Source organism: Strix aluco, chromosome 4, assembly GCF_031877795.1.
Source record: "Strix aluco isolate bStrAlu1 chromosome 4, bStrAlu1.hap1, whole genome shotgun sequence".
Lineage (NCBI taxonomy): Eukaryota > Metazoa > Chordata > Aves > Strigiformes > Strigidae > Strix > Strix aluco.
In genome coordinates this window covers 94,404,913-94,419,193 of record NC_133934.1, presented here as the reverse complement: position 1 = coordinate 94,419,193, position 14,281 = coordinate 94,404,913, and the positions used below count along the sequence as shown (strand labels likewise).

At 40.1% G+C, this 14,281-nt stretch overlaps 1 protein-coding gene across 5 annotated transcripts in view; it reads left to right on the top strand.

The window, feature by feature from the left end:
- RAD51B (RAD51 paralog B) overlaps window positions 1-14,281 on the top strand; it is a 408,277-nt gene that overhangs the window by 272,310 nt on the left and 121,686 nt on the right. For 4 of the 5 annotated variants that reach the window (XR_012623272.1, XM_074824407.1, XM_074824406.1 and 1 more), the window contains one exon: window positions 6,633-6,711. The exons of the other annotated variant lie outside the window; for it this stretch is intronic. Coding sequence is in view for 3 of the 4 variants with exons in the window: in XM_074824407.1 (XP_074680508.1) it covers window positions 6,633-6,711 (79 nt within the window). In the remaining variant the exon portion in view is untranslated. The remainder of the gene's footprint in view (window positions 1-6,632; window positions 6,712-14,281) is intronic. 5 annotated transcript variants of the gene reach the window in all.

The following is a 14,281-nucleotide window of genomic DNA, read 5'->3' as shown; positions in this document are numbered from 1 at the left end:
AACAACCAGTAAGTATACTGCTGTGTGAAGCTTTGATGCCATTGCAGTGTTAGTGCCTGTTAGGGAACTCTTGGTTCTCTCCTCAGGCACCTTCCCGGTGGGCTGGAGCCAGCGAGACCTGTGACACTGGGAAAGAGAGCTGGCCCTGGGAACTGGGTCACAGCTCCTGCTCAAAAGTAAATGATCTGCAGAATAAGGACTGTCGCTTTTGTTTCTAGAATATATAAAATTCCTGCACACAGAGCCCAAGAAGAACCAGAAGGGAGGGCAGAAAAAACAGTTATGAGGTCTGCTGGGATATCTGATGCAAAATCAACTTTGTTGTTTTCCTTACTGGCTTTTTCCTGGGCTCTGTTGCAGCTGAAAAAACAACCCTTCTAATCTACAATAAGAAGGGAAATTCTGGCATGAAGATTGTCCACCCAGACAATTTGGCACAATCAGGGGAAAGATTTGTTTAGCTTAGCACTGGTTTTATTAGTACGTGAGTCTAACTGAATCTTGAGAGATAGTCTTTTTCCCTGTTGAATGACACTGTCAGTGGTGTAGGTTTCCTTCTCAGTTCTCAGCTACACTCTTCTAAGCGAACATGGTGTAGCTGAAGAGTTCTTCTGAAATGCGCCGTTAGCAACGATTGTTTACTGCAATAGGACAACACTATGAATTAGCAAAAAATTCCAGCAAGCCAGCGTTGTTTCACTAAGGGCAGCAAGCTTAGTGAGAGCTAGACTCCTTTCACAGATCTCACGTATTTGGTCAGTAGATCTGAATTCCAAAATATGTATTGGCTGTAAATGTGGTTTTGTTATTCATTCGGTCCTTAGTGCACGTATACACATTTTGTCAGTACAAAAGATGAGATAAGGTAAATCTAGCAGAAAAGGAAATCTAAGGAAAAACTTAACACAGAGCAAAATAGAAAGAGAAGAATCTGTTCACTGATAAGCAGCTGACATACTTTGAAAGAGGCTTCAAATGGTTTCACTTGTGTTCCTCAGTCATTGCTAAGAATCAATTTCTTGTAATAGTCTCAGTAAAAAAATGGGGAAGAAACTGGGTCTTTCCAGTCTAAACAGAAATGATGTATTATTACATGTTAATACAGCTGATTTTCTCAAATATTAATTGAAATATCTTAGTCCATTACTTCTGTTAAACTCATTAGTTTAATATTAATTAAACAGTACTGTTTCATCATTTTTCTATGTCTATTTTCTATTCATTTCACCATTTAAAAATTCATTTTTATAATCTAAATGCCTGTTAACTTCTTCAGACTGTTACTTACCATAACTGTTTACTCATCTCAAAATGTGTACTCCTTTTGGTGCAACTTTGACTGCACTGAAGTGTCAATAGGAAAAAATTTCTGGTGAGGCCTAGATTTCATCTTTGATTCCTTGATTAAATAGTGCTTATTATAAATGGTGTGTCTTTCACTTATCTGGTTAGGAAACATAGCAATAAATTCCTTTACATGCATCAAGAACATTAGTGGAGTTGTATTTTCCTTTCTTTTCCTGAAGCAAAAAAGGAACCAAGGAAATCTTTTATGTTGGACTGAAAATTTTGGTTCTTAAGTTTGGGAAAGTAAGAAGTGTGGAAAGAGGTTTCTGTTTCAGCCTGCTAATAAAGAATTCTGATTCAGATCCAGGTTCAGATAATAAACCCTTTTGTATTCTCTCCAGTTTTTGTCCAGGAGTGATTCAGAATTGGAACAAGACATACAGTTAAATATAAGTGAGTCTTAGAAATGCCTGTTCTGCCTGAACTATCTGCTTCTGAGTTATCCTGGAAGACCCCTTGTGTTCTCCACATCCTCAGGTGGCTGCTTAGAATCTTAGGGAGAAAAGCAGATGCTCACCAGAAGATAGAGATGAAAAGACTTTAAATTATACATACTGTATTTGAAAAACAGAAACTTTTTCTTGGTTTATTGACCATAAAGATCCTTAGTTGCATATGGACAATCAAGGGACATTGTTAGAATGTATTGTTCCAACTCTGTCAGTTCTATCAGCATAAAAAATGGGTTGGCAGGGCTTCATTTCTTCTCAGGATGCCCACAGGACTTGAAGCAACTTCATAGGTCATGGAGTGCATCCCAGGTACTGCTTTATATCCCTTTCATAAATATTTTAATCTGAATCTTAAAAAAAAAAAAAGGATTATTTTTTAGCTTTGCCTCTTTGAGTTGAAGGCGCTTCCAGAATCTCCCTTTACTGATGGTTACAAACTTCAAAATTTCCAGCCAAAATGTCTTTGTGGCTGCTTTGATATTGTGCCAGTGTTGTCAGTTTGAGAAGCAATTCTCCTTCCTCCTGCTCCATTCTCTCGTTTTCCCTCTCCCGATTCACTTACACACATAGGCAACAGTCAACCTTCATTTTTGCTAGATTCATTGAGCTACATTTTTCTAGTGGCCTCTCAGATGAGCACTCCATTCTCCTCACCAGCATACAGCCCAGCTCTTGCAGTTTGAGTTCATGAGTGACCTATACTGTACATGGTATTCCAGACTAAAGCTTGCTAGTGACTTGTACAGAAACACTGTATCCCTGGTTTTGCCAGTTGTTCGTGGTGGTGCGCTGTACAGTGGGATCTGCCGTTGTCCTGGCTACATCACCTTGTGGATCAGTAATCTTGTGAGGTACTAATATATCTGGGAAGTGTTTTCTTTTCAATAACTGACTGTTTCCCCTTTTGTCTTACAGCTTCTGTGCTTATCCTTCTTTTCTTCATTATTGTTTTCCATTTAGCAGTGTTAAAAGCTTTAAAGAGTTACAAATAGATGAGGTCAGATTTATTTTGGATGTCTAAAAAATTCAAAGGAGGATGTCAGGTGTGTCTGGCATGACATCCATGTTTCATTTTATCCCATTTGCCAAGTCTTTAGATATTCTTCCCTTGAAAATTTCTTCTCAAGACCTGCATGATACTGAAATCAGATTACAGGTCTCAACTCATCAATTTACATTTTTTTTCCTCTTCCCCTTGAGGACTATGTTTGCTGCTTCTCAGTTATGTTGCATCATCTTAAATTTCATAGATGTATGACAAATACTAGCTATCAGACCTAAATTCACATGCTGATTCTTACAGTGTTTTTTCGATAGAAATTATCTGTTTTCTACTGAATGCACTAAGCTCCTGAAGTTTTCTTGCCACTCGGTTGTTATTTCTATATCTATATGATATAGTTAATTCCCATTATCTGCCTTTTTCAGCATGGTCCTGCTTGTTGAAAACTGATTATTTCTTCACTCATATCTAGAATATATCCCAACGTCATTTCATTATAACCCCCATTTTTTATTTCCTTTTTCATATTGTTAATAATCTCTCAAGGGTCAACATTACCTTGATTTTTGGTAATCCTTGATTTACACTTCCACTTCTTGGCCTCCAAAACATAATTTTCTTTTTTTGATATGTATTTCCTTCTATGTTTTCTAAGTTCCTTGTGTATACATAAGAACCTACTCTGTGTTCGCTATTCCAACCAGGGGATGGTTTGCACTGACCTTTTACAGTTTTTTCTCTTTGGTTGAAACACAAATCTAAATACATACTTACTTTTTTTAAAAGTGATGTTAATGTAAAGTTTGGTGTTATAGAAAAGAATTCTGTGTACTCTATTGTGAAACACACAATCATACTTTAAAGGTTATTTTTCTCAGTAAGCAAACATACAAAATAAAGCAATACCTTTGAATATTCTGAGCTGTTCCTTTTTCATTAAAAAGAAAGCTAATTCTGAGCCTCATATGTAACTGTGCAGCAGCAGCCTTTCAGAGGGGCCCTGTGATGTGCTGCTGAAAGGATGTGATTTATTATATTTTTTCATTGCTATACTTAGTTATACACATATTGTAACTGCATAAAAATGCAGTAACAGAATGTACATAGGGTTATTTGAATGTCTATCCATTTACACGTACAACTGTGCCTAGTGCACATGAATATATAGGTTAGTATTTATGTGCACAGTACTGCACAGAATGCCAAAAATTTGACCTTAGACATCAGATTTGTAACTGTTTCATTTCGGGCCTTTCTGATTAAACATCCAGCTGTTGTGGGAGACTCTGTAGCTGAACGTTTGCACAGTTTTTGCACCCCATCCTCTCCCTCATGTTCTCAGAGCTGAGGGGGTGTGGGAAGCACCAGGAGACACTGCTTTCCTCCTGGCAGAGTCCCCCTCCTGCCGTGTCAGTGGGAAGTGCTGGCTCTGGGGATAATGACGGGCAAGGGAATTTGGGTTTTGTCAAGGTGCGTCATGGATGCGGGATGTGACGTGCCCCTCCTTTCTCCAGAAGTTCATTCCAGACAGAAGGGTAATTAACATGGAAGAGGGGAAAGTGCTACCACAGCAGTTTTCCTACTTGGAGTAGTTCACAAAGGTTGTATCGCATCCTGAGGTGGTTTTGCCAGCTTCATATGACTGAAAGGAAAACGTTGACATTTGGACTGGTCTGATGTTCTCTGGCTGTATTTGTGGTCTTTATGTGCCTGCCTTTATTTTTTACTGTCTGAAGAAGGGAGACCATGTTTGGTTTAAATTCTGAAAACCATAAAGATGTTAGCTAGCTGTGGTTAATAATGGTTATGTCTGAAGAACTAGATATGAGGATTTTGTTTCTTCAGCCTGTATCAGAATCAGATGAGAAAGAGTTGCAGGACATCTAAGCATGGTCCTGTCTGCAAACTACATACAAATACAAATGAAACCTACCTACTATACAGACACTCCTAGCATTTAAATTACTTTGATTCTGCAGCAGAATTTGCTGCCAAAACCTCTGGTTACATAAGGACACCGCAGAGCTCAAACTTCTAGTGCTTGATATTGTTACTCTTACACTTAGGAATAAATGTCCCAGTCCTGTGTGTCTATGAGGTGATTCAATACTGTCTGACTTTTCAGTGAAATGTGAGCAGTTTTGGTGAGCGTGAACTTCCTTGTTTTTCTGTAGTCTCTCTTGGCTTTTATAAAACCTGCTCACTGTTTCCCTGTTGATCATTAGGCACCACCAAACGAAATTCATATGCAGTGACCCTTACAAGTGCTTGAATGTTTGGCAGAATTAGAGCATGACCTTTGGAAATAATGGGGATTTTTTTACTCCATTTGAAATCAGCAGGATCTGTCGTGCCCCACACCTCTAAAAATAAGATTATTACTGTCTGAAATTCTAAGAAATCTGCATTTGGCTGTATCTGACAGAGTGCTGCCTATCTTGGGCTGAGAAGGTGTAATGTCTGACAGGGCTTTGGAAATTTAGGCACGAGGTGCGTGATGGTTCCATAGCCTCACAGATGGGGTGGATGAAATCAGTGCATTGAAGGAAAGGAAGCCGGCGGGCCTGCTCTGTGTCCAAGGCAGCCACAGCTTGGGCTCTGTGATACTGCTCTGCTTGGAGCAGGTCCCTGCAGAGCAGCGGCATGGGCTGCCCAAACCCTGTCCTCGGGGGCCAGGAAGGTGGGAAGGCTTGTCCTGGGTGTGTGGCCACTGCCAGGAGTGCTGGTTTCCAGTTCCTGGCCTTTTCTGACTGTTGAAGAGGTGAGCGGAGGTTTCAGCTTTGTTCAGTAGCTCTGTGCTGGAGGCAGAGCAGCAGCACAGTCTCTGCTTCAGCCACTGCTGTCGGTGTCTTCTCCAGGGCCCACATGGGGACCATTAGATCACCATTTGTGCTGATTACACTCTGTGCAGAGCTTATTAAATTTATCATTAAAACGTCACCTTCATGTAGGTGACAGAATAGGGGTTATTTTGAGGCAAGCTGTGAGGGAGCAGTCCTCGACAATGAGCAAAAATCAAACAGCCAAGCAATAAAGCCTGGCACATTGGTGTGAGTTTGCCACTGCAGGTCCCACATCCCCTACAGTGCCAGTAAGCCCATTTCTTTGTCTCCAGAGCTCTGCTGCAGCTCATCTTCCACAGAGGATGGTTCCTCCATAGTAGAGCCAGCAAGCTTTGCTTCTGACCATGGAGAGCCAGCACACCCAAATGCTGAGCTAAATTCAATTGCACTGTAGACCCTGAGGGAATTCGAGTTCCTATTTTGATACTCCAGGGACAAGATCCTTGAATAAAGCTTGACTCAGTCATTACCCCTTTTGCAAAAGAGGACATCCAGACACTTGCAGTGGTGATCATGGTGACCCATGGGTGGACCATGCTGCATCCAGGGACCGGAGGAAGAAAACGGATGGAGTTCTTGGAGAAGACAAGGGGGGCACATCTGTGGAACAGCTGATGGCAATTAAAATTGTGTTACACAGTGGCAGTTGCAGTTTTGCTCAAAATTGCCTATTTGAGTGCAACTACCTGAACCAGCGGGAATGATTAAGTTTAACAGGATGCCAATAAGACAAGCAAAACTTGCTGCTTTCATGACAGTGTTTTTTTTAGGACCTGTGAATCCTTTTAAAATTGCAGCGTGATCTATACATGCGTGTGAGAAGACCTCAACTACTGAAGTGACAGGGCTGGATCAATAACTACCTTGTTATTTCTGCAGTATGCTTTACTACTGAAAGTAAAATCCAGTGAGATTATTCTACAGATTTGAGCTCTGATCAGTATGTTATAAAGATGTGCACTTACGTATTACTTGTTTGGTTTGCAGCTCCTGGTTGCTAAATCCCCTGTTGCTCCATTCTCCTCTTTTTTCTACACCATTGAGAAATCAGGCTTGGTTCTTCAAGGTAAGACCAGACCATTGTTTGTTTTGCCTTTTCAATTAGTATTTTAAGCAGGCTGAATGTAGCTAACAGCAGCTATTGTTGAAAATGGTGCTGTTTATACCTAATTAAAAACCCACACATTTAAACAGTCTGGTTGACCAGGGCAGCCTTCTGCTGTGTTCACTGTTTTGTCTTGGATTATACAAAATTAGTTGTTGCATATTCCCATGGATCTAAGAATGGGCCCTGAAATTATTAATCAAGGCTCCCTGTTTTCCTTCAAGGTGAAGTAGAATGGTTCTGGCAACATTGCTCCTGTGGGATAGATTTCTCCAGGAGAAACATAACCATCTATTATTAATAAATGGTTCTTCTTTAGTAAATGGTTTGACATCAATAAAAACACAGGAAATTAATACCTGTTCTTCATTTTTGTGATCATTTTTGTGCTAATGCCCCAAGGTCTTAAATAATCCTCAGATTCTCTACAATATGAGGTAGTGTACTGAAAAGCTAGATATTACTACCATTGTGGCAGGGAACTAGGGTTCCTTGTGGCTATGTCCTAAATCATGTACTTTCAGACCACAGCAAAAGGGAAGGTCAGCTCTTCACTTCTTTTCCCCGTTTATCCCAATAAATCTTCCTTTAATGTCTTTACTTTTTTACAGACATTCATAGATCAATTTTGTTGAGTTGATGTCTGTTGATACGCAGCCTGGCTCCTGATTGCTGCGTCAGTTTAGCAGACTAAATAAAACTTTTTGTTCAGATAATACACTCTGATATGCAGTCATGACATTAAGAAAAGTGAGTATTGCTGTGTCTCAGGTTCCTAGTGATTGAGAATCACTGATCCCGTAAAGCACTATGAACATTTTAAGCTATGTGAACAGTTCTCTTCCTCTGATTGCCCATTTCTCACCTTCAAACAAGCTATCCCAGACCAATAACAAATTTATGTTTACTGATGACTAAATGCGCTTACATCTCTGGTGATACATAATGTAGGAAAACAAAAGGAACAAAAATGATTTATGGTGCATTTTTGCTGCCATTTGATACATCTACATAATGATAATGTGGGAGTCCATCTGGTGTTTCCTAAGCCTTTGGATACTATAGGCAGTGTATTCTTAGATGGCATTTTGGGAATTTGATCTGCTTTATTTGGTACCAGCAATTTTAGAAAGACTACAGGAACTAGAAACAGTTTTTATTAGTTTAAACTAGATGGCTTGCAGAAGTTGAGACACCAATTTGGATTTCTCTAAGTAAATGCTGTCTCGATATCAGGCATTCTTTGTACATTTTGGAAGGCTGCTTGAAGCTCTTCTTTGTGTAAGCCTTTTCTTATTTTCTGACTACACCATTATGTTTCCATTTTAGATATTTTTCTCCAAGATGGATAGTAAGGAAGGGCATGGTTCCCCTGGTAATGTGCCCCAGACTATATTACAGAGACTTGTAAGCATTTACATGCGAGCCATCTCACTGAGTTGTACAAAGTAAATATTGCATGTTCTTGTCCCACATTTCAATGATCATTATTTCTGTGGAAAGAGGAAGTGAGCAAATCACCCAGAAGTGGCTGTTTCAGATAAGATGCAGAAATTGGCACCAGGCTGCCTTATGCAAGAGAGGCTAGAGTTTTTATGAGAGTTGTAGCTGGTGCTTCTTTCCAAAAGGAAGCTGGATGCAAGGTAAGATGTCAGTAAGGCAACTGTCCATGGGTCAGCCAGTGAGGGAGTGGCCCTGCGTTGCTGCGTGAGGGACATGGTGTAGCGCTAACAAGTGGAATCTGTCCCGCAGCCTGATTGCAAAGGCAGCTTTCCCATTCAGGCTTTGTTGTTTAATTCAGTTGGTGTCAGGAGGTGAGCACATTCAGGGTGGCTGATGGGAACAAGTGGATGGGTGTGGGAACTGGCGAGAAGCAGCAGCTGGCTGAAGTGCCCAGGATTCTTTCTTTTTACTCAGGGGGTCCCATCCCGGGACCATTAACCAATAGGCCATAAACAAATTGATATCGGAAAATGTGACTGGAAACTCCTTGATTAGCGAGGGTGAATGGGGAATGAAAGACAAAGTGAAAGTGTGATTTAACAGTTCCACAAGCAATTTCCATTGCCACCTCTGAGGGATTAGGATCTGTGGAATAGGCTAAAAATGAGGAGGAGCTCCCCCCCTTTTGTTCTGTGGGCCGGAGGATAATAAAACGGCAGGAGAGGCAGTGCGGCTAGTTAGGGATTTCACAGGCTGCTATTTGATGCAGTTTAAGGAGCCCTTCTGCTATTGTTGCAGTTAAAATGGGAAGCGGAACTGTTCTCCATTCGCAAAAATCTCCAGCGTCCTCAGGAAGAGGGCTGAGAGCAAAAGGCTATTAAGATGGTAATGCTGCCCCATTTGGAGGAGTGTATCAAAATCCTCTTTGTCAATGTAAATCGCTGCTCTGTTTCCCTGGTATCTTTGCATCTCATGGCCTCAGTGCAAGAACAGAAGTGTTCGGAGGAGACCCTAGTGAAGGCAGAACTGCTTCTCTTTTATTGTCAGAGGAGAGCTCCAGGCTGCCCAAGGGTGCCACGGAGAAAACTTCTTTGCTTTTATAAACTTGAAGTGTTCAGGGATGAAAAGAATCCATTTATTCACTCATTCTTTTATTTCCACTTGCAGACTAGAGAAATGAAATTTGATGATTGGAAAGCAAGATTGGCCAGTCACAGATTTAGCATGGGAAGTCAGTCTCCTTTCATTGCTTCAGTATGCTCTGTGCTGTGGAGGGGGTGGAGTGCAAACCCAAAAAAAGCCTCAGTTGCCTTTACACTGCAATACAATGTCATGTAATGTACTGCCATGCTGTACAGTGTGACTCTGTGATGAACCTGAATTGTGAGTGCAAAGGCCAGTCTGACAGCGAATCTTTATTTTGTAGAGATCTTAAACAGAGAGCAGAAGCCTCAATCTAAGCTCTGCAAAATATTGGGAGTTTTATTGTCTGCTTGTGTGTTCTGTTTAAGGACTTGCTGTTGCTTCCCTAATTCAATATACTGGTTAAAGTGATGAAGAATAACAGTAAAAAATCTACTTGATTAAGGGTGCAAGTCACAAGATTATTTTTCTCACTGGCAGTGATATAATTTCTGGTTTGGATTGGAAATTGTTAGCTGGTAATTCTGTTCCTGGTGTATCAGTCAGAACAGATTCTGGGCTGTTCTTGTCTAGGTGTACTTTCATTGAAGCTGAATGTAGCACATACTGGGTTAGGTCACCTGAACTAGAAGATGCCACTTAGCCATGCACACACATATGCAAAAAGAAGATCGGCTGACTAAGCTGATGTCGGTTTTACACTGTATTCTGTGGACAATTGTCTGAGTCTAGCTTTAGAAGCAGCAGCATTCTGAGGCATAAACACAAGCTAGCAACAGAGCCTAGCTATTAGCAACTGATAGCTCAGCTGTTTGTGGAAGCAAGTCTCATTCCATCTCACCTAAGTAAATGCCCTCTGTTACCAAGAGGATGGTGCTGCAAAAGAAGACAGGGAACATGGTGGCCGGTTGCCAACTGGAGAGTCTGTTGGGACTGTTCATTGAATGCTTTAACCAAGTGATTAACGTTGCTCTTCACTGAAAGAACTCAGAAGCACTAAAAACATAAGGCAAATACTACTAGTGAGCTAGGGCTTGCTCTTGAGTAATGATTTATTTTCAGTTTCAGGTTTAAAGATGGGTGGAATCAGCAGTTTATCCAAATTGATCTCCCATATATCATACGTGTTTCGTTCAGGTACCTGGTAACTTACGTTATGCTGAATCATGTCTTCTAGAAAAGGCATTCACTTTTTTCGAAGACATCAAGAAATGTGAGTTCCTGGTTTGCCTTGACAGTGTTTTCAAGTTTTAGCTTCCTTGCTACTAAATACTTGTTGTGTATTTCAGATTAGAATTTGTCTGCCTTCAGCTTTTGGCCTCAGTTCTTGTTATGACCTTCAGTGCTAAATAAAGCACTGTTGCTGTTAAGTGGTTGCCGTTTTGCATGAGTGTACTTGACATTAAGATTTATCCTGCTATGTTTTATTCTTCCTTTGAAAGAAAGTTGTATCTGCAAATTTAACCTCAAAACTTTCATGTCTCATGCTGACTGTCTCCCCTCACTACCAAAAGAAAGGACAGAATACCTTGTATTGCTAAAGGGAAGAGTTTAATTTCTGTGCCAGCAGGACTGGATGATTATTTAGTAGATTAATCCACCCTTTCTCCCACCCTCCTTTTCACTGCACATGTATCTGTGTGTGCACAACCACTCCCACCTTGCCTGTAATGTCTTATTGGGCAGGTAACCTCTGATAAGTAGAAATAAAAGATACATGGCACTTGGAAGAGAGTGTCTTAGGTTTTAAGTTTCACAGTACTAAGAGGGAAAAGATCTAGGAACAACCAAATCTAGGGAAACCTTGGTACATTATGTTTCATTTGTTACTATTGTAGTGAAAGAGGCTCTCAAAATAGCATAGGGTCTGGGTTGTAGTGCAGCATAGGAAACTGTCTCCAAAGTGCTATAACTAATTTATATGGCTGAAGCAAGTGAAAAGTGCCTCATTTTATTTTGTAAAGAAATGAGTAGTGAGGTAGAAAGGGAATGCTGAAAGAAAGGGCAGCATTATTTGTATTGTATTGTGTGAGTTTGAACAGTGAGAGACAATGATTTACTGCATCAAAAGCTTTTATTCAGCTGAAGAACTGTAACTATAAAGTGACCTTTGTCTGGAGCAACATGGATATAATCTGTAAAATGAAGCATGGTTGTACTTGATGCGTGAATGGATGGAAGACAGATTAATGGGAATAAGGTTGTACATTGCTATTGAGATGGTAACAGATTTGCAGTGCCACTGGTGATTTCCAGCCCTATTGGAAGGATAAAGATGAACTGAAGATTGTTAAGATCTCTGTGGGGTGGAACCATTTTTGCTGTATTCCCCACAGGACACTGAAAGCCTCATGCTATTTCTAACAGGTTTGTAATAATGAGAGCAAAAAAGCATGATTGGTTTGTAGGCTAGGTCTATCCTGGCAGTAAGTAATGTGAAAAAAGTAAGACTCCCATCATCCCAATGCCAGCAAAATCACCCGTACAGATGTAGCTGACATCAACAAAAATGTCCTTTTGTTCAGCCATTTCATGGCATTTTGGGGAATGGATTACTAAACCTGACCTAGGAATGGCATTAGCTTGGGTGACAGTGTCCTCACTAGGTGGCTTTGTGGGAATCTCTCTACTGCTCTGCAGCAGCACTGGCAAAGCCTCGCTGGAGTAGCTGAACTCTATGGCTGTCAAATGAGGAGTCCAGAGGAACAAAGCACAGATGCAAAACCAACAAAAAATAATAATGAAGAGAGGTGGAAGGAAAATATTTTAATTGTGAAGGAAGGCAAGGCATCTTAAGTTTAGATCCAGTAGAAACAAAATAAACTTTGTCATTTCAATAAAATTAGATGCTTCTGTCTACCAACACAATCTTTCTAGTGGCATAGTAGGTAGACAACAGATTGATAAAGTTTCTGGCCATACTTTTTGCTGTGAGCTTAACTTGTAGGATGATATTATGCTGGATAAATCCAGTTTAGCACAAAGTATTGAATTACCTGCTTATTCTGAACACATATATAAAGATACTGAAGAGACAGTACTACTTTCTTGCACTGAAAGCCAAACACATCCCTAAATGCTTTCCTAGATTGCAACTGAGGTGCCAGCATTTATTTTTTCTTACCTTTACTAAATGTAATATGAAAAATCTTAGTGCAAGCAGTTTGCCAAATCTGTTCACGTTTACACAAGTGTGAATCAAATTTTTTTTTAATCCAGTGTTGTTAAAACAATGAACTGAAGAGTATAAGTCTGTATTTGCAAAGATGTTCCCCTCTTTTCAAGTCTGGCGTAGGCTTCCTGGGATAAAATCGTCTCACTTCAGATAAATCTTCTCTTTACCAGTCTCCCTGTAATGAATTCCTGATCAAAGTGGGCTGCTCCCCTGTGTTTTCAGCACAGTGCTAAAGCAAATGGCCTTTTTTCCAAAAGGCTTTTAGCATAAGGAGTGAAGTTGTCTGTTGATTAGAGGTAGTATCTGTGATTTGTGACAGTATATTGTTCTGGGAACTGAACGTTGTCGTAGAAGACCAAGACTCTACTTTTTGGATTTAACATAGAAGATGTTATATCTTTCAAGCTACAGATCTGTAGAATAAGGTCAAATGTACCTAAAACAGACTTAATGTTCTTAAGTGAACGCAGTCATGAGTAGGAAGACAAAAAAAGTCTGTCAAAAAACATGTTTTTCAGCCAGAGTAAAGTCTCATGTTTTTGTGTGCAGTTTATGAAAGTAAAAGGCAGTTAAGTCTCACTGCGATATATCCCTTTCTCAAAGGTTATGTCTGCCATCCTCAAAGGTTATGTCTGTTCTGGTGTCACCAGTAGCACGTTTGGTGAAGCCATCACTACTGTAATTTTATCTTGTAAAACTGTAGTTAGCAATAGAGGGCTATAACCCAAATGACATAACCTTGGTAGTACATTCAAGTTTTCTTTAGCTGTAGGACTTTATGTATTCTCCATGTTAAAATCTTGTAAAATCTCTGAGCGTACAGCCTGGTTGACAAAGAGAAATGCTGGATGCTTTATTGTTCCCTGTGCTGGGGAGGGGAGAGTGGTGCGGATACCCAACAGTTAGCTACAGTCTAAATCTGGAATTCTCCAGAGTGCAATCCTGTGTAGATAGACACATTTGAATAGCACTTCATCTAAACTAAAAAACTTTGCCTGAGGCGGGGCTTATTAGCACAGGGATAATGCTTTGCAAATAGAGTTCCCGCTGCTTTGTCCCCAGTTTTTCTTTGAAACTTTCTCTGTTTCCAGAATTGACACACCTAGAACAACCTCAGGTATCTCTGCATCTGATGTGTAGGCTTGCCCTGTCTTTAAAACTGGACTAACCACAAATTTAAATGATCTTATCACATATGCTTAAATCTGTCTTGATAAGATGGAACAGGAATGTATATCACTTTCATAGAAACAGACACACATGATAAACCCTCCCAACAAACAGGTTTTTATTTCAAAATTTTTCTCATTAGAGTCATTCCCTAAAATTAATAACATTGGGCTGTTACTGTATTTTCTATAATGTTCATTTGAAATGTTAACATAGTGTTAATGATTGTTGTAACACTTCTCATTGTTTATGTTGTAATGAAGCTGGAATCTGGTCCTTTGTCATTCAGTTATGTGAAGACCACTGAAAAATTTGTGAGATAAATTTCAGGGCCAGATTGAGTTAACCAAGGGTTATAGAGATGAGAGGCAACAAATTTAGTCAGCAGTTTGTTAGAGCATGGTGTATCAGCCCCGGCTGTTCCTTGGTTTGCCACCTGAATAACCCTAGAGGGTATGCCTTAGGGCTCAGCTGAGGCAAGGCAGTGCACACATGACTGCATGGGTGAAGAGAAAGCACAGGCAGATGATGCTACATTTAAACAGTTTAACAAGAGACATTGTTGCTGAAAAGATTCTACTTTACTGTTCACTAAATCTC